Source organism: Carassius auratus, chromosome 18 (genome assembly GCF_003368295.1).
Source record: "Carassius auratus strain Wakin chromosome 18, ASM336829v1, whole genome shotgun sequence".
In the NCBI taxonomy this organism is placed as follows: domain Eukaryota; kingdom Metazoa; phylum Chordata; class Actinopteri; order Cypriniformes; family Cyprinidae; genus Carassius; species Carassius auratus.
Genome location: NC_039260.1, coordinates 9738130 through 9758610, shown reverse-complemented (window position 1 = coordinate 9758610; position 20481 = coordinate 9738130). Strand labels below are relative to the sequence as shown.

Below are 20481 nucleotides of genomic sequence, written 5' to 3'. Positions count from 1 at the left end.
AGAAAATAAAAGAGAAGAGCTTGATTTCTAATGGAGAATAAATATAGGCTATTTTTAATAGATTTTAATTCCATTGTTCAAAAGGTCAGATGATCTTGCTTCCCCTGAAGCACAATATACTCGTTATAATTCTTAAATTATTACGGATAACATGATAATTTTTAGACAATCTTGTGGAAACTTGAGCGAGCAAATTTGAGTCTGTGGAAACTTGGGCAAACTTAAGTTGATGCAGCTTGAGTGCTGCTATCATTAAAGCAAAAGGCATATATGAAAAATATGAATATATTGAAATTATTTTATTATTATTATTGTTTTCACTTACATTGTCCCAAACTTTATGATTCAAGCTTCCCTAAAAAGCCTAGAAGAATTTCAGCAGAGTGACATTTATTGCAGGCCTATACTTCCAGTGCAGCCTTTGTAAATTATGTAATTGTTTTGATAAGCAATGCTGCAAAGAGAAAAATGATCACATGAAGTCTATTCAGTGTTCCAACTCATCTTGCAATTTTGTTTTCACTGAAAAATTTGTAGGTAAGCTAAAGCATCCATGAATTCACAAGAGAAGACTTTAGTAAACTGACAATCTTAACCAGATATAATAATAGGCAACAATGTTAGTTAAACATACTCCTGCAAATGTTGAAGTGAAGTTTATGTCTTTAGATAATCTTATTTTTTTTTTTTTTTTTTTTTTTTGCTTTCCAATTTTAATATATCTGAAATACATGTCTATCCATTCATCCATGCTCTAAACTGCTTTGGTCAACATGGGAACACTAGTGTCTCAGGGTGCAGCTGGTCACATGGCCAGTCTATCACAGGCTCATACTGTATAGCCTACATGGCTGTAGCCACGGTTTGAAAATTAGTGAGGTCTGGGAAGGGGTTTAAGAATAGTGCTATAGGTTAATTAATAATCTCTACAAACTCAATACATAAACACTTCAAAAGAGATAGACATGTAGATGTTTTGAAAGGCGTTTTCTCTGTTTTGGAGGGATAAACATTGTTAAATTATACTATATATAATGCATTGAAATTTGTTAATACTGTTTAGGGGTGGATAATTTTATCAGTTGTGTAGCTATTAGTCATGCAACAACATATTACTGTTATAGTTTTCATTAATAACATTGCTATATAGCCAATAACTTTGTCTAATGTTCTTATGATTGTTTTTAGCATAGTTATTCATATTTCATTCTGTAACCTACTTCAGGTTCTACAAATCTACTGTTTTTGATAACATTTGTGACGGATAATAATATGAATTTTTTTTTTTTTTTTTTGCCATTGCCTGAATGTGTTATCCTGTGACAGGTGACAGAAATGTGGTATCCTGTCACCTGTCCAAGTGCCAGTGATGCAAAATAAATGAAAAAACAAATTAACTTTTTTTTTTTTTTAAATCTTTTGCAAATATCGCTAACCCTAAACTTACTAAAGTTACTTCTGACTTTATTAGCTTTTTAAATAGTCAAAACAAGTGGAAAAGACTAGTCAAAAAAAACGCTTCTAATAGCTAGATCTGGCAACATGCCACGGAGAAAGCGCACACGCCCTCACTCACTGCTACACAGGTAATCAACTCAGGCCTAACTCACGTTAATGCAAACTGTCTAAATTTAATTGTACGTGCAGACACTCATATTAGGAGTTTTAAACATTCAGAGAACTGACATACAAATCTCCCTCATAGCTGGCTATGGCCATGCTTACGAGGTTTTAATTATGTTTTTATCAGCCAATTAGATTAGAGGAGAATATGCAGTAAATATTTATCTAAAACTGCACTTAGCTAGAGCTTTATTTTCTCGACATTACTATCTTTATATATGAGAAGTAGCACTAGATTGCATTCATGGTAAAAACAAAACAAAACAATAGCCATTGTGGAAGATTTAAGAAAGCGAGTAATGCTTCTCCATTGGTCGTTTCATTAACATACACACGTGGGCGTGACTTCCGTATACGTCATTACGTCGGACATCAATGAGAAGTTTCAAATAATTAGGTGAACAGCAATAATCCTAATAATTCGTCATAGTCATGTTAAACGAGATTGGGTATGCCTTTCCAGCTGGCGATGAAAGCGATGGGAGTAACGACGAGTGGGACATTGGGTATTCTGATAATAACAAAAAACCATGCGCTGAGGTAAAAGAAAAGGTTCTTTCCCACGTCCAACAACACTCGTCTCGCCACATGTGTTATATTTTAGCTAGCATTCGGCTGTTTAGTTTAAGATAGTTATGTACACAGATTGTTTGTATGATTAAAAATGCAACCTGTTTTCATCTTGCTTGCAGTTCTCGGAAGCACATGTGAATGGAGAAGATAAAGTATCCAGCTTGAAAAGGGCCATTACTGCAGGGAATGTCGACCTGGTGCGCGAACTCTTAGACAGTGGTAAGTGCTTGTATTCATAGCTTTTATTTGGTGGACACAAGTCATGAATTCATATTTTAAGAACGTCTCTCATTGTTATCTAACAGGTCTGGACGTGGAGACACGGCTCGGCTTTGGCTGGACTCCTCTCATGTGTGCTGTCCATGTGGCCAACTATGAGCTCGCCGAACTGCTGCTGGATCATGGTGCAAGTGCAAACTTCAGCAGAGGTAAATTGAGACAAAAGTGTCAAAAGACACTCATAATTCCATTGGTTTGTGGGGGTATTAAGATATTTCTGCATGCATTGTCACCTTTACTTTTGGTTTTAAAGGTGTAGTAATTAAATCTTCCTTAAAAACATAGCACTCACATGAGATAAGGGGCTTGTCCTAATACCCACATTTGCGTGACGTAATTTTCCAATGTTTTCAAGTGTTGTAAAGTTTTTGCAGAGCTTTATTTACACATTTCAATGCTTTGTATTTTAAACTCTCGAATGTCTGTTTAGGATTATGTAACAGACAAAATTCAATCATGAAGCCTTAATTTAGCTGAGAAATTATAAAAAGCAATTGCAGACATTTTACAAAATACACATACTAATCTCTGCACCAATAAATTGTGCAACATATTTTTTGTTTGTCATTACCACCGAATTGTATGTAATGTATAATTAAATAAAAAACAAAAAGATTTTGGGTTATATGAGCTTCTGAGCATGATGGGATACACCTCGCTTCAAATATTCAAACCACTATGAATCAATATTAGAGATAGTGTGGATTTAGCATGTGGTAAGGGCACTGAGCACTGACCTGGGACAGTCTTGCACACCTACTTCTTATCACATGCAAATGGCCAAAACCGCAAGTGTGGGTTTTTGAGGCACTTTTGCTTGCAGAATAAAAGATAAAAAATATTCAGTGCACCCTTAAGAATTTGAATTCAATTTAAATGGTTGAGTTTGACTAGGTAAGAGCAGGTGCTGTCAATCTGACGTTGCACTACATGGCCTTCCTGTGACTCTTGTGGGTTTTTATTGGAGAGGATGGGGTTTTGCATCAGCCACAGGGAAGGAACCCAATGATATCAAATCAAAAAAGCATGGCTAGACTTAATCCTTCAGGGGGAATAGTTTGGTTTTCATTAATACGGTCAACATTGAAGCAGTTTACATTCTTTTGATTTCAACCCACGTGCTAGAGAGGATCGAAACCAATTAGAGTTTGCCTTAGTGTCCTTCATCTGTCATTACTTAATGTTTGTGACGCACATGCCTAGCCATTGTAACGTGTAATTAATCTGCTGGTGTGTTTTTGGTTTACACATTGGCTATCTTAATTTTTTTTTTCAAAATTGAATGCATCTGTTGGTCACGGTCAAATGTCGGCACATGAGCAACTTGAAGTGATGCAGACACTTCCACTGTGCCCACTGAGAAGAGTTCCAGAGGGGGTCTCGAGCAACTGAAGCTGCGGGCTTAGACAGGAAATAATTAACCGTGAATGCAGCTGCCACTTCCTGGTCTGTGTTCCGCACAGAAGGGGAAGAATGTAGAAGTGATTGATAATGGCGGTATACAGAGCGTGGTGCTGGCGTCATTGCGTTGGCCCAACACTGGAGCTTTATTTATTTTCCCGCTCCACCGCAGACGCAACTAAACTGTGTCTGCATCCTACTCCCAAGCAGACCTGCTCCTGCAGTCTAAACGCAGCTATCATCACAACACACAAACCCCTAACATAGATGCGTCTCCTTTCTGCATCAACACAACACTGAGACTGCTCCCGGTCGGATACGTGCCTGAAGCACTAGCAGTGTCCGACATCATTAGGCCATATGAGACTCGCGTGAAGTATGTACAAACATGTGTATCCTGTGGTTTGAGCAGTACCACTGGAGAACCTTTTAGCAAATTATAATTTGATTATGAAGTGGTATGTCTGTGTTTTTCTCTAACTTCCTTACGTAGACCACTATACAGTTCTGATGGCTGCTTGCACAGCAGCGTCTGCCACAGAAGAGATGATCTCCAGGTGTGTGGCTCTGCTGCTCAGTCGCAACGCTGACCCCAATGTCTGCAACAGGTAAGAAATTAAATCTTAGGTATTTTTTTTTCCTGACAGAATCTGGCTTCTATCTGCTTAAGTCGTGACATAAGGAATGCGGTTTCTGCATCCAAGTCTCTACTCCTTTCATTTGGAATTACTATCTCAACAGCCATTTATGAGCAATGTTTATTCATAACACAGATCTAAATTTTAAAAACTCACAGTACACACTACAGTCTCAGGGTTTATGTCATCCTGGACACCAATATTTTAATGATAAATAAAAGATGAATCATTGTCTGGCCATCTCAGATTTTGGTATTGGGATAAAGGGGATTTTATATTAGCACCATTTGTTGTTTGCTTTTGGCATCTGAAACAGGTTATGTCCGACTTGACTTAAGTAGATACTTTGTTCTTTGGCATTTCTAAAAAAATATTGTTGTTGACTACAGTGATTTCTCAGGTCATTTGCCTCAGTGCTTGTCAGTTTCATGCAGTGATCTACTTGAATTAAAGGTGCACTGCACACAGTGCTTTTTTCCTGATACGACAGTCAGTTTGGGCTTTTATTATTTCATGTAGCAGCGCAGTCATACACAAGTTTTCAGTTACTGATGCCATACTTATTCCTTGAGTAAATATGTCCAGTCAGTGACAGGGGTTACCAAAAATCTAAAGCTTTCAGCTAGGCCTTATTATAGGATCTGCTCCATGCAAACTAGCTTTTATTGGCCTACCTGTTTTATTGATTATGCATCTACTGTTGGTGTGGTTGAAAGAGAAATGCAGGAATTTAGTGCAATGGTTCTCAACAAGTGGGCCAGAGCCCACTAGAGGACCTCAGCAAACCTCCAAGAGGGCCTCTAGATGACTTAAGATAGCCTAGTTAAAAATAAGCCAAAACAACTAAAAATCAAGTTACTTTAAATCAACCCCTGATAACTGTTTATGTTGGTATATTTGGGGCAGCCTTATTTAAAAATTATAATTTCTAGACTTTGAAAGGTCACTTAAATTAATAAAATATAAAAATATGTATGTATGTATGTATGTATGTATGTATGTATATACAGTACAGACCAAAAGTTTGGAAACTTTACTATTTTTAATGTTTTTGAAAGAAGTTTCTTCTGCTCATCAAGCCTGCTATTACAGAAAATTACAGATTTTTTTTTAATATTGTGATATATTATTGCAATTTAAAATAATTGTTTTTAAATTTGTTATACTTTAAATTATCATTTCTGTGATGCAAAGCTGAATTTTTAGGATCATTATCACATGATCCTTTAGAAATCATTCTAATATGATGATTCATTATCAAAGTTGGAAGCAGTTCTGCTGCTTAATATTTTTTCAGAACATGTGATACTTTTTAAGGATACTTTGAATAAAAAGTAAAAAAAAAAAAGAAGCTATGTTTTTAAAATATCAATATTTTGTAATAACAATATACTCTACTGGTCAGTAATTTGGGGTAAAGTAGTAAGACTACCTAGTAAAGAAAATATATTATTAGAATATATATTATTATTATTATTATTATTTTATTTTATTTTTTTAATAAATGCAGTTCTTTTTAACCTTTTGTTCATCAAATATATTAAACAGCAGAACTGTTTCCAACACTCATAATAAATCAGAATATTAGAATTATTTCTAAATGATCATGTGATAGACTGGATGTTACATGTGACACTGAAGGCTGGAGTAATGATGCTGAAAATTCAGCTTTGCATCACAGGAATAAATTATATTTTTTAAAGTATATTCAAATAGAAAACTATTATTTTAAGTTGTAGTAATATTTCACAATATTACGTTTTTTTTTGTATTTTTGATCAAATTAATGCAGGCTTCATGAGCAGAAGAAACTTCTTTCAAAAACATTAACATGTTATGTTAAAATGTTTCCAAGCTTTTGGTCTGTACTATATATATGTATGTATATATGTGTGTGTGTGTGTGTGTGTGTGTGTATGTACATAGGATATTTTGGATGGATATTTAATGGATATTTTTCTATCTCTACCTGTAAAAAAACAATTATATTCTTTTTTTTCTTATTTTATCATGAATGACTGACTGGAAAAGTCATGGGGCTGAATCTTGTTGTGGACAATGAGTGGCCTTTAGTGTACAGTTTAGTTCAGGCATAGGCTTGGGTGTGCACTTGTTCAGCAAATAAAGTAACTTACACACGTGTTTCATCCAATAATGGTATCATTAGTTCAACAAAACACTTGTAAGGGTGGACCGTTTGATGATTTACTTTGATTGGGGCAAGAGTGTAATGCAAGCAGATATAGTAAACACAAATGTTGTTCACTTTGCTGTGCTTATTGAAAAACACATTCACATATAACACCCACATTCTGTTTTCTATTGTGTTGTGCAAGTTTGTGATGTAAGTTGAATGCAAATTCACCAGGGTTCAATAGAAGCAAGTAAATGTGAAACCTGACCAATGCTTCTGGGGGCACTGGGAGCAATCAGACTTGGACTGCAGCAAACGTGCCTGGTGTAGAGTTATCCATTTTAAAAAGACCTTACTGTAGACCTTCATCTCATCTGCATGCGCCCATGTCTAACACTGGATCCGTCACAAGCACTGTCTAGCCCTGTTGATTGAGGATATGTGAAAAAATTCTCCCAGCAGCTACAAAACATTAACACTGGCCAGACAGTGTTTCAAACAAGTCTTCCTAACAGCTCTGTTTGGGAGGTGATGTGTACTCAATAGTGTATTGACTGAAGCATTTTTCAGGGCAGCCTCCAGCTGCTTATCATCTGCCAGCCAAACTGCTCACATGATCTGGAGTGTCAACAAGCATGTTGTTCACTTGGCTGGTGAGAAAGTGATTGTGTCCTATCCAGACAAAATATTTAAAGATCGGTAACAAGGAACAGGGAGATGCTGGCCAGTGATGGGCCTGTCAAACCTTCATCCTCTTCCTCTGCTCTCTCAGTGCTTCATACATAACCTACAAACTGCAGCAGCTGCATTTCCCTAAATCTTTTTGTTAACAAATAACAGTATGCTTAGACTAAGCCAGGCATAATTTGGGAAGATGGTCTGTTTCAGATTAGTTCAGATTCGTTATTTGAAAATTGCTGAGACGAAAATTTGACATTTGGTTTCCATTCTCTTTCACGTGTGAAATCACAGGCCTATGGTAATTTTTGAAATGCCTCATTATGATTATATAATTTAATCAATTGTATAATTATAAGAAATTAATGGGACTGCACAGTTAATCAAAATAAAACTGAAATCTCAATATTTCATAGTGCATTTATCAAATCAAAGGTTGCTATTTAAATAATTACAGTCTGTTGCACATAGTGAAGCACAGCCATGTGTTTATTTACATGCATTCGTATTTTACAGCATTTCACTAGTATTCTGCCAAAATAAAAGCTCAAGGATTCCAAATGTTCAAAGTTGAGGGATTGAATGTTTGAAAGTGAAAAATGAGTATTGTCACTTAGTATTGCGTCATTTATTCATTTTTATTTTAATCAACAATAATATAGTTATGTCTTGGTTTTTTAGATTTAGAGGTCAAACTAATAATAATTATAAATGATGATAATAGTTGTAATTAATAAATTAACAGCAATATAACTTTTGCCAAGTTGTGCAACTCAATAAATAAATACTTTTTAAATCTAAACAAATATACATTTTTTTTACTGTATTTATATTATGTAACCATTAACCAACAGAGAACCGGCAATATGCAAATGTAATTAAATTATTTTAATATTTAGCTTTCTTTGGAGGTAAATAATTTACATTTGATATATTTTACAATAATTTTTTTACCTATATTTATTCTGCAGATCTCACAAAAAAGATATTTGAAGAATGCTTTAACGGTTTTTGTCCATACAGTAAAAGTAATTGGGGTCCAAAACAACAGTGGACTCATTTTATGGAGCATAAATAAATAATAATAATAAAATAATTGTGATTTAATATTTGAAATAAAATAATAGCAATATATTTTAGTTGTGCTAAAATATTATATAGTTGTGCAACTCTATATACAAATAAAATATAAACAACAACAAGACCAGCATATAACTATATATAAAATATCAACAATAAGAATATACCGTATTTTCTGCACCATAAGTCGCACCGGATTATAAAGCGGTCTATTTCTGTACTTAACCTATACATAAGGTGCACCATATTATCAGGCTCACGGCTGATTATTATTATTTTTTATTTAAGGCTCTTCGATGCGCCTTATAGTGCAGAAAATGCGGTACAGTATTTTATCTGTTTTCTTGCGTGTCATGTGACTATTAACCAACATCAGGGAAGCAGGAACATGCAAATGCATTGTTAAATTGTTGAAATATTTAACTTTTTTTATAAAGGCATTTTAAATATTTTACATTTAAGAGGTTTGGTTTTGGGGTTGGTTTTGTCCATACAATAGAAGTAATTGGGGTCCAAAACAACAACAACAACAAAAAATCATCTTTTGAGTGACACAGAAGGAAGCAACATTGCAGGCACTGAGATGTTATTAACATGCAGACATTTTGACAATGTTTCAGGCTTTAATTGTAATGAGAAGTCAAATCCAGACGTCAATGGGCCCAGTGACCTTACACAAAGCATGTTTTGCTGAGCATGCAAGTCTCCTGCAACTTCCTCTTCCGTTCTTTCATGTAGTTTATTTGATGATGTGCCCAGTGAGACTTTTGAGAAGCCGTGCTAGCGATAATATTCTTCCAAATGATTCTGAATTCAAACATCAGTTTTGGTTGTGTTGCATTTATACGAGAAGCATTTTTAGCAGATTCTTCCTACTCCCATTGAAGTAAATACTTGAAAGTTATAAGGATAAATCCCGTTTACAGCAATTATGATCTTGTTTTATTGATTCAGTAAGCTTACTTATTCCTCCTTTTGGTTTTTGTAGGACAGCCTGGGAAAATGCGTTTAAGACTGCACACATTTGTCACAAATACTGTCACTGAAGGGGAAATGCGTAGATAGTGAGGAGATAATGTCAAGATGAAGAATGATGATGCCCTTGCTCACCTGTGCCTGATGTTGTAGAGTTAAGTTCACCACCGTCACGTTCTCAGGGAAATGCCACCCAGGTTGATTGATAGCCTCAGGAATTTCCCATAAATTTAGAGTGTGATGTTTCACACTGTGATGTGTGTGTAGATAAAACTGTATATTTACGACAGTGACACAAGCTCTGAATGCAGATGACTAGAAAGTTCCTCTTTTGTGCTAGATTGTCCTAAGTAAGGTGTAAAATGTTTTCTTCTTTGTTTACTTTGGCGCAGTAGTACTCTTTATGGTGATTTTGATTATTCTGAATGGAGTTTCATTTAAGGGTGATTTACAAACAGGGGTATCATAAACCTGTGTTTATAAGGGAACTTCTGTGGTTATACTCATTTGGTGCCCTAGTAAGCAAGATATCAAACGTAGTTATTTTTTAGTAGCTCTTCTTTGAGTAAATGTAACTTTAAAATTTGTTAGCCTAGAGGTACAGTTTTTGTTTATCATACAAAATTATTTAAAATTTCTATTGAATAGTTATTTTTGTAATAAACCAAGATACATGATTAAACTTAACAGCTAGTGATTCTCATTGAATCAAGAACTAAAACCATAAAATACATGTTTACTCAACAAATGTTGCCTTGGCAAGACGTTTTATTTTCATTTTTTTTTTGTTTAAATTGATGTACTAAAATATCTACCAAAAAAATTAAAAACTACATGTGTATCTCAATAAATTAGAATGTTCATTCTAGTTCATTTTTCAGTAATTCAACTCAAATTTTGAAACTTGTGTATTCAATTCAGTGCACACAGACTGAAGTAGTAGAAGTAGTTTAAGTCTTTGGTTCTTTTAATTGTGATGATTTTGGCTCACATTTAACAAAAACCCACCAATTCACTATCTCAAAAATCATAAAATATCATCAAATCAGAATATGGTGACATGCTAATCAACTCAAAACACCTGCAAGTGTTTCCTGAGCCTTCAAAATGGTCTCTCAGTTTGGTTCACTAGGCTACACAATCATGGGGAAGACTGCTGAACTGACATTGACACCCTTCACAAGGAGGGTAAGCCACAAACATTCATTGCCAAAGATGCTGGCTGTTCATAGAGTGCTGTATCCAAGCATGTTAACAGAAAGTTGAGTGGAAGAAAAAAGTGTGGAAGAAAAAGATGCACAACCAACCGAGAGAACCGCAGCCTTATGAGGATTGTCAAGCAAAATCGATTCAAGAATTTGAGTGAACTTCACAAGGAATGGACTGAGACTGGAGTCAAGCCATACAGATGTGTCAAGGAATTTGGCTACTGTTGTTGTATTGCTCTTGTTAAGTGACTCCTGAACCACAGACAACATCAGAGGAGTCTTACCTGGGCTAAGGAGAAGAACTGGACTATTGCCCAAAGTCCCCTTTTCAGATGAGAGCAAGTTTTATTCCAGAACATTCTAATTTGAGATGCACCTTTATATGAACATAATGGGTGGGAAAAAAAAAAATCTAATAAATAAAATGGAACAACATTACTTAAATGTATTACTAAAACTTTAAATAAAATGGAAATTTCCAAATAGAATATCATTTTTTTTTGCAAATTAAACATTTTGAAAGTTGCATTCAAAATCCATTTGGTTTAAAAATCTGAGAGATCATGTTGTTTACAGATAATTTTGGTACACGGGTATACAGGAAGTGACACCACTTGAATTTCTGTGCTGTCTGAAACTCTCAAGGGATTTAAGATGGTGATTTATATCAAAATAAACACCAATGATGCAAGTCACTATGCTTTATGACTATTACACGTTAGCTTGGTTCAATTACTGTACATCTCAGATTACTGTAATAAATGGCTCATGTAAAATAAATGTATCAGAGAACATAACCCCTTGTATGTGTGATTTATTGCCATCAGAATGATCGCAGTAACATCTGGCAGTTCTGTTGTCTTTATTTATTTTTGTGCCCTTTTTCAGGAGCAGTATGACGTGTTTGATGCTGGCAGCCAGAGACGGCTATTGTCAGGTGATTAATATGCTGGTTTCACACGGAGCGGAGCTCAACTTTCAGAATGATAATGGACTTACGGTAAGACCATCAATAAAGGTGTAGAAATAATTACATTTCTCTATATTGTTTTTAACCTGCATCTTATCATATTCAGTGTCCATTTGTGTCTATTATCTATCTATATATATATATATATATATATATATATATATATATATATATATATATATATATATATATATATATATATATATATATATATAAAATAATAGATAATATTATATATTTTTTTTAGATTTCTTTTTGGCATTTTTGCATTTATTAAGATAGGGCAGATCAAAACTGTCAGAAAGTGAAGTGGGTAAGAGATAGTGTGGCAGGATCAGGAAAGGTCCTTGAGTTGGGATTCGAACTCGGGACACCCGTAGTGCAACAGCACTGTATGTTAGTGTGCTGCCCACAAGGCTATCAGCACAGACTATCCATAATTATTGCATTTTCCCCTGGATTACACTTTAATATTATTTTGATGGAGCAGGCCCTACTAATAGCAGTGCAGTATGGACGTGAAGCGGCTGTGTTAAAACTGCTTCAACTAGGAGCGGATAAGTTCATCAAAACCAAAACAGGGAAGACAGCAGCTGACATGGCCAAAGTGTTCAATTACCCTGAGGTAGATGTCCTATGTCCGAAATCATAGAAATGTTTTCTTTAGACTGCAGTTAAAATAAATTCACTTTTGGTCTTGAAAATTAGAAATATTCAAATCATTGCTCTTTTCAGATCTCCAGGATCCTTGATTCTACAGATCTCTCTACTGTAAATGGCAATGCACCCTCCAAAGCTGAAGCGCTGTATAAATTCCTCAATCAAAACCCTGATCCTTCCTCTGCCTGCAAAGAGAGGTGAGCCTTTGTCTGTGACTTGGCTTGTAACACCCTCTGGTGGTGATTGAAAATGAAGCAAAATGCTTTTTTGAAAGATATTTTAGTGTTACAGAAGATTTATATTACAAATAAGTGCTGCTCATTTGAACTTTCTATTCATTAATGTTTTCGCGGTGATAAGAAGAAATTTTTCTTGAGCAACAAATCAGCATTTTAGTATGATTTCTGAAGGATCATATGACACTAAATGGGTGGCAAAAATTCAGCTTTGCCATCACAGGAATAATTTACGTTTTAAAATATATAGAAAAAGAAAACTGTTTAAATTGTAATATTTCACAACTTTATTGTATTTTTAATCAAATAAGTGCAGCCTTGATCAGTATAAGAGACTTCTTTTAAAAAATCCCAATCTTTTGAGTGGTATATGAAATGTATTCATTATACACGTGTGTGTGTGTGTGTGTGTGTGTGTGTGTGTGTGTATATAGGGGCAGCAGAAGAGCATAAGTCACATATGCTGGTCCTCACTATAAACTATATTTAATCGTTTTACAAATCAACAAAAAAGCAGCTGGTCTCAGATGACAGTATTGTAAATGTGGGTTCATTCTTTTGTTTGATCTTAGTTTCTCCAAGCTGAGTGATATTGAACTTCTGCTTCATGGTCTGAATCTGGATCATCTCTCAGACATCATGGTGGTGAGCCAGTCGATTTATTTTACCATTACACTAAATAAATGTTTATTGTAATGCACTAACAATAGAAATCTATGGGGCCAGTGTTACCGGAAGTGTTAAGCTTAAATTTCTGTTAATATGTTTACATGAATTATTTATTCAAATGTTTATTAGCTGATCTCTGAAATAATTTAAATTGTCCTTTTGTCCTTTGGCAGTAGTTTTGTTGGATTAAGTAAGTTATGGTTGTGTGTTACCAGCACAATTCCTGTAGATGAAGGTTGCTTTTAAAATTTGTTCATTTGCAGTACTGTATGATTGCCCCATACACCTTCCTTGTAAATGAATTGCAATGTTGATTTTCTGAGGTAATAACTATTGTTTATCTATCTATCTATCTATTGAATATCCCTTTTCTCGTGTCAACTCTGTGTCTTTTTTTTTTTTACCGGCAGGAAAATGATGTCACTTGGAGTGACCTGTTGATCATGGAGAAGGGGGACTTGGAAAAAGTAAATTTAGATCATGCCTTTTTAATGTATGAGAATATAAAAAAATAGCTAAAAATATGAATTGTATACTTTTTAAATATACATATTTTTAGATATACATCTAAAAAACTCCATAGGTTATATCTCCCATAAAATGTTGGTTTACAATAAATCCGCTCTCTTTCTCTTAGATTGGCGTAACTAATCCTGAGGATCAAAAGAAGATTCTCTGCACCATGGAGCAGATGCACCTTGATAAAGTAGATCTGGACACCCTGACGCCTCTTAATAACATAGACAGCGGGTAAAGTTCATTTAGCCTCAAGCAAATCTAAACTTTTATTGCATGTTTATTATGTGTCCACATCAAACCCAAACGTTGTTTCCCATGCTGGTAACAGTCTGTAGTGCAGCTAAAGTGCTGTAGAACTCGTAGCAGGACAACAGTGTCTTGACAAGGCTTCCATGTAAGCCTGCCTTAATGGTTTAAGCTCTAGTAATGATTTGTAAGGTGAGAAATGAACTAGTGCCGTTTCTGCATGCTCCGGATTCTGATGGATGATGGCGAGTAGGCGGGTTGGAGGCCATGTTTGACTTTAAAGTCTATGCTTAGTGAATCTAATCAATCTGTAATTTCTTTATTCCATGTCAGGGAGGTACAGAGAGGGCAGACGAACACACAGTAAATTGTGCCGTTAAATCCTCTTCTGATAGCTGCTCCATAAACACACATTAAAGGGATATAGAGATACATTCATTGCCATAGTTAATTTCCTGTCTAATGAGATGTATATAAACATAAGCAGTTCATAAGTTGTTTCCGGATGATAACTCATTAGCTTTGATACTAGAGTTATTGTTAGAGCAAAAGAACTGTTATTTTTAACTGTTAAGCAGTTTTTTTTTTTTTTTTTTTGAGTGGTTGTATTATTTAAAATATATCCGCTAATTGGCAGTGTATGTGACCTGATACAAATAGATGGATCTGCTCATGGTGCCTGTTGGGACGGTGGCATTAACCCAGCACTTAGTCGTCCACAAGAGCCTATCACTCATTCAGTCATAGAAAAACTAACAAAGTGACACTCAGAGCCCATCTCTCCGTCCTGAAGGAGATAGTAACTCCCCAGTGTCTGACAGTGTTTACCACAGGATCTGACAGAGTGTTAGGAGAAGAAAACGGCTGCTTGGGGAAATGCTCTGTTAAGATAACACTGTCAACACTGCGTGGTATGTGTGAGCCATTACAGGAGTTTGAAATTGTAAGTGATGGCAGAAGTACGCCAAGAATGCTGTCACCAAATTAAGTGATACCATTGGTCATTTAAGAAACATTTGCTTCAGCTTTCAATGTTTGTGACTTTAGGATAAAGAGAACCTGAAGGAAATATTAAAGTAAACAATGGTTTCACTTGGTTGATACCATTTGGTGATATATACATTTTATAACATTTTTCGGGGGCAATAAGGTTCAATAGTTTACATTAGTTAACTATAGTTAAAATTAAACTAAGAATGAACAATACTTCTACAGCATTTATTCATCTTAGTTGATGTGATTTTAATAATGCATTAGTAAATGCTGAAATTAACAAGTTGTATTTGTTAACATTGGTAATTGCACTGTGAACGAACATAAATGATGAAAACTTGTATTTTTTCTTAATTAACATTTAACAAATATTAATAATAAATAGTGTATTGTTCATTGTTAATTCGTGTTCGTCACGTGTTAGTTAATACATTAATGTTAACAAATGACACTTTACTGTAAAGTCTAACCACTTTTTCTTACATGTGATTTTATGTTTCTTACATGTTTTGTTCATCAAGATAATCTTCACAAATGAACACAAACTTTTCTGAATTTTGAAGCCTTAATATAATAAGCAGAAGTAAAAAGCTAATCATAGACTATAAACAAATTTCAAAATGTATAGCGAAAGCAGAATTGTTTTTGTAAAAATGTGTACTGTTTGCATAAAACTGGTTTACCATTTGGACCGGTGTATCACCCAGCATTATGTCACGGTGCATGAGTTCAATGTCACCACCACTAAGCTGCTCAAAAGTTTGATTAATAAACCAAATCAGTTAGGCGTGATGACTTTTAAAGTCCCTGATAATCTTTGTACCTACAGGTGCATCTCAATAAATCAGAACGTTGTGGAAAATTTCATTTATTTCAGTAATTCATCTAAAATTGTGAAACTCCTGTATTAAATAAATTAATTGCACATGAAGACTGAAGTAGTTTTAGTCTTTTAGGTTCTTTTAATTATAATTTTGGCTCACATTTAACAAAAACCCTCCAATTTCAACAAATTAGAATATGGTGACATGCCAATCCACTAATCAACTCAAAACATCTGAAAAGGTTTCCTGAGCCTTCAAAATCGTTTCTCAGTTTGGTTCACTAGGGCCTAGGCTACACAATCATGGGGAAGACTGCTGATCTGACAGTTCTCCAGAAGACAATCATTGACACCCTTCACAAGGAGGATAAGCCACAAAAGTTAATTGCCAAAAAAGCTGGCTGTTCAGAGTGCTGTATCCAAGCATGTTAACAGAAAGTTGAGTTAAAGAAAAAATTGGGGAAGAAAAAGATGCACAACCAACCAAGAGAACCGCAGCCTTATGAGGATTGTCAAGCAAAATCGATTCAAGATTTGAGTGAACTTCACAAGGAGTCCATTCCAAAGTTGCTTGAAGTCCAGTGTTAAGTTTCCACAGTCTGTGATGATTTGGGGTGCAATGTCATCTGCTGGTGTTGGTCCATTGTTTTTTTTTGAAAACCAAGGTCACTGCACCCGTTTATCAATAAATTTTGGAGCACTTCAGGTTTCCATCTGTTGACTAGCTTTTTGAAGATGCTGATTTAATTTTCCAGCAGGATTTGGCACCTGCCCACACTGCCAAAAGTTCCAAAAGTTGGTTAAATGACCATGGTGTTGGTGTGCTTGACTGGCCAGAAAACTCACAAACCTGAACCTCATAGAGAATCTATGGGCTATTGGCGAGAGGAAAATGAGAAACAAGAGACTAAACAATGCAGATGAGCTGAAGGCCACTGAGAAAGAAACTTGGGCTTCCATACCACCACTTCCAGAAGTGCCACAAACTGATCACCTCCATGTCACGCTGAATGGAAGCAGTAATTAAAGCAAAAGGTGCCCCTTCCAAGTATTGAGTACATGTATAGTAAATTAACATACTTTCCAGAAGGCCAACAATTCACTAAATGTTTTTTTTTGTTTTTTTTTATTGTTCTTATGAAGTATTTTAATTTGTTGAGATAGTGATTGGATGGTTTTTGCTAAATGTGAGCCAAAATCATCACAATTAAAAGAACCAAAGACTTCAGTCTGTATGCATTGAATTTATTTAATACACTAGTTACACAATTTGAGTTGATTTACTTAAAATAAATGAACTTTTAAAAATGAGTATAAAAGCTTTAAAAAAAAAAAAGCACACTGCAAATTACTGTTGTATTTTATGCAATAGAATAAAAAGTAAAACTGTCTTAAGCTTGTGTTATTTAAGGCATTTAACCAAAAACCCATCAGGGCAATGAGAAGTGCTAACTCGTTTCCGGGTTTTTTGGCCTACAAAAATGTCTTCCCTGCAGCACTCAAGGAAGTGGAAAGTTTATTTAACTACTTCATACGTTCATGAACAAAGTGTGTCATTTGTGAAATGTCTTCTTTTTCTCAGGAGTGAAGATTTCCTTAACTTTCTGATCAGCCTGAAACAGCAGTGCTGTTACTTGACAGAAACCTTACAGGATGTCATCAGCAGATTCCCACGTAGCCCTGCTGAGGTCTGTTGTGTTCTTTTAAGTGTCTAAGTTCTATGTAAAGCATGACCAGTTAGAAGTATTCCTGTCTGTTTCTTTAGTCTCATACAGCCAGGCTTTTGATTTGTGGCAGTCTGGTCTACATTGCTTTATTCTGACCAACCACCTACTTAGAGAGAGACATGTAAAGCAACCAACAACAGTTATTTTGGAATTTTTATGTGCTGCTTAGGAGTGGATCTGAAATAAAAATAATTAAAATAACGGTATATTAGCTAAATGGTTGCACACAAAACACTGTAAAAATATGAGGGAAATGTATAGACATTGTCAATTTTATTTTTATCCATGACTACAGTCTTGAATGAATGGGAACAAATGAGTTCAATTGTATTTTAAAACTTGACGTCGTTTCAAGTGTTTTCAGCTGAGGTGTCAGTAGGCTGACGGAGCTATTGTATCTCACTTTTCGTGCCTACTTGTTTGTGATGCCTTTGTTTGACAGGTTGTTCTTACGTGTGATCCCAAGAAAGAGGCTCAGGCCCTTTGCTCCGAGCTTGTAACTCAGACAGGAGACCTCCAGAAAGAGATTCTCTGTCTTAAGACCCTGCTCAGCAAGGTCAGTCATGTCCACATTCCTGCATGTCCTCATCTTTCTTCTTCTCTGACGCTTCTATTTACAATAGTTTTGTCTAGTAAAAATACTGCGAGCGCAACAGGGGCAGCCGTTTCATCCCTCTTAGATGTTCCTATAATCTCTTTCATGATGATGAAGTGTAATCATTTGTGAACAAATAAACTGAGGACGTTATCCGCTAGCACATTCCAGGAAATTTCTACAACTCTCATCAATCTCCAATGTGAAATTAGATTAATCAAACATGTTTGTAGCTTGTTTTAACTCCTGTTGTTCTCCAAGCGTTCAACATTTGATTGTGGCAGCCCATCAAAATAGAATCTTAATAGAATGCTTTCTTGTCTGATGTTTTTTCTTTTGACATAAGAAACATTCCACTTCACCATAACTGATACTCATGCTGCAACACATGTGAAATACTGGGTTTTGGGAGAGTTTTAACCGTGGAATATAAGATTGAATCCCACTCAGACCACAGAGATGTAGATGAGTTTGTTTGTTCATCGAAGAAATTTAGCATTACATCGCTTGCTCACCAATGGATCCTCCGCAGTGAATGGATGCCACCAGAATGAGAGCCCAAACCACTGATAAAAAACATCACAGTAATCCACAAGTAATAAGAGTGCACAAGACTTGAGTCCATCAGTTTATATCTTGTGAACCTTAAAATCTGAAAGTTTGTAAGAAACAAGTCCACAAAAATGTTTTTAACTTAAACCATTGCATCTATTTGAAGTCAGTGATACCGCTTTCTCCAGTAAAAAAAAAATGATATGGCCTAAATCAGAATAGAAATATGCAAAGATCATGCACCGTTTACAAGCAAAAACTGTTCAAATCAAATATGTTGGTGGATTTTGAGGACAATAGGGGATGGAATGAAGAAAGCATTATTTCAGATTATGGCTAGAAGTGACAGTTTAAAGTTTAAAATGTTTTAATAATGGCTTCGTTTCTTACAAATACGTAGCTTTTCATTTCACAAGACCTTAATTGATGGACTGGAGTGATGTGGATTACTTGTGTATTGGGATGTTTTTATCAGCTGTTTGGACTCCCATTCTGACGGCACCCATTCACTGCAGAGGATCCATTGGAGAGTAAGCATGTGAAATGTGAAATACTGGGTTTTGGGAGATGTAATGCAAAATTTCTCCATCTTTTCTGATGAAGAAACAAACTACATCTACAACTTGAATGGCCTGAAGATGAGTATATTTTCACCAAATTTAGATTTTTGAATGAACCATTTCTTTAAGTTTCAAAAGCAAACAGTATATGGTGCTAGTATACATTGTGTGCTTTAATAATAATAATTTATTCTCTTTTAATCCTTATTTTCTCTTAAGACGGATCACACAGAATACAACTTTCAGCTTCTTCAACCAGTTTCCAATAATGGCCAGAGAGGAAAGGCCCACAAGAGGTTTGCTGCTGTGCTTGGACTTGGAATGCTTGGAGCAGGGCTTCTATTTGTGCTGTCACAATCAAAAAAACTGAACTATTTTTGAGGTTATGTATTGCAGTGATGTATGTATTTTAAGTTGTTACCTCAGTATTTTATTAATAATTGAATGTTCTAGATTTAGGTTAAGAATATGTTATGATCACCCTTTTTGTGTTGCTACTCTAGACTGTTATTCAAGTAAATATGTTAAATGTTCTTTTGGTTTTTCAGACAACGAACTTCATAAAAGTTTTCCCAAACTATGTTTTCCGTCTCTTTACTTTGTTTGTAATCACTGTTGTCAACTTCTATTACAGCGGCATCTGCTGGACAGACCTGGACAATTAGCATTTTGTGTTTTGGAAATTGTGTTTTGATTTTGCCTGGTGGCCCAAAAAAGAAAAGTCATAGCCAGTCGCTGTCTGTGGTGCTGAAATGTCATTTCCAGATGCAGGACCCCGTTACAACTAAATTTATGATAAAAGCTGGTTACTTGGTCAGTCATGTTCAGTTTAAGTGAACAATTGCTTGATACATATTCATTTTCAAACATGAGGGGAAAATGAAATGTAATATGGCATGTGCAAGCAGTTTTCTGAAAGCCCTGTTCTGAAAATGTTACCTAAGTTGTCTATGAGCAACAAACAATGGCAGCTCTTCTCTCTTTCGTTTCTTGTAGTTGCATGCATTTATTATGCAGTCAAAAGTTAGGCCAAATATAATGCATTTAAAAGAACCACTTCAATTGATATGTTCTGCTATTTGACTCACAAGATGAGACGTGAACCTGTCCTCCAGTGTGCTCTAACAATGTCAAGTATATGTTGTTCGATATAGGTTCAAACATTTTTCACAATGTTGGAATTGCTTGTGTGAAAGGGAATGTCGAACAGTTTCTACAAGTTAAAATCTTGAAGTCTAGCAACTAAATCTTGTAGAGATCTATAATTTTTTTACATTTTCCAACACTGTTCTATGTAGCCTATTCTTATGGTTTTGCAGTGTTTATGAGAACAGCAGAGTGC

General features: G+C 35.2%; 1 protein-coding gene across 1 annotated transcript; it reads left to right on the top strand.

Moving 5' to 3' along the window:
* Positions 1 to 1953: 1953 nt before the first annotated feature.
* asz1 (ankyrin repeat, SAM and basic leucine zipper domain containing 1) lies at positions 1954 to 19719 on the top strand. The gene is made up of 13 exons (XM_026287514.1): positions 1954 to 2163; positions 2316 to 2415; positions 2502 to 2624; positions 4370 to 4484; positions 11478 to 11589; positions 12050 to 12184; positions 12295 to 12416; positions 13028 to 13100; positions 13535 to 13591; positions 13762 to 13874; positions 17288 to 17393; positions 17875 to 17988; positions 19359 to 19719. Exons 1-13 carry the CDS (start codon positions 2056 to 2058, stop codon positions 19518 to 19520), a joined length of 1440 nt encoding a protein of 479 aa, XP_026143299.1. The 5' UTR covers positions 1954 to 2055; the 3' UTR covers positions 19521 to 19719.
* Positions 19720 to 20481: the final 762 nt, after the last annotated feature.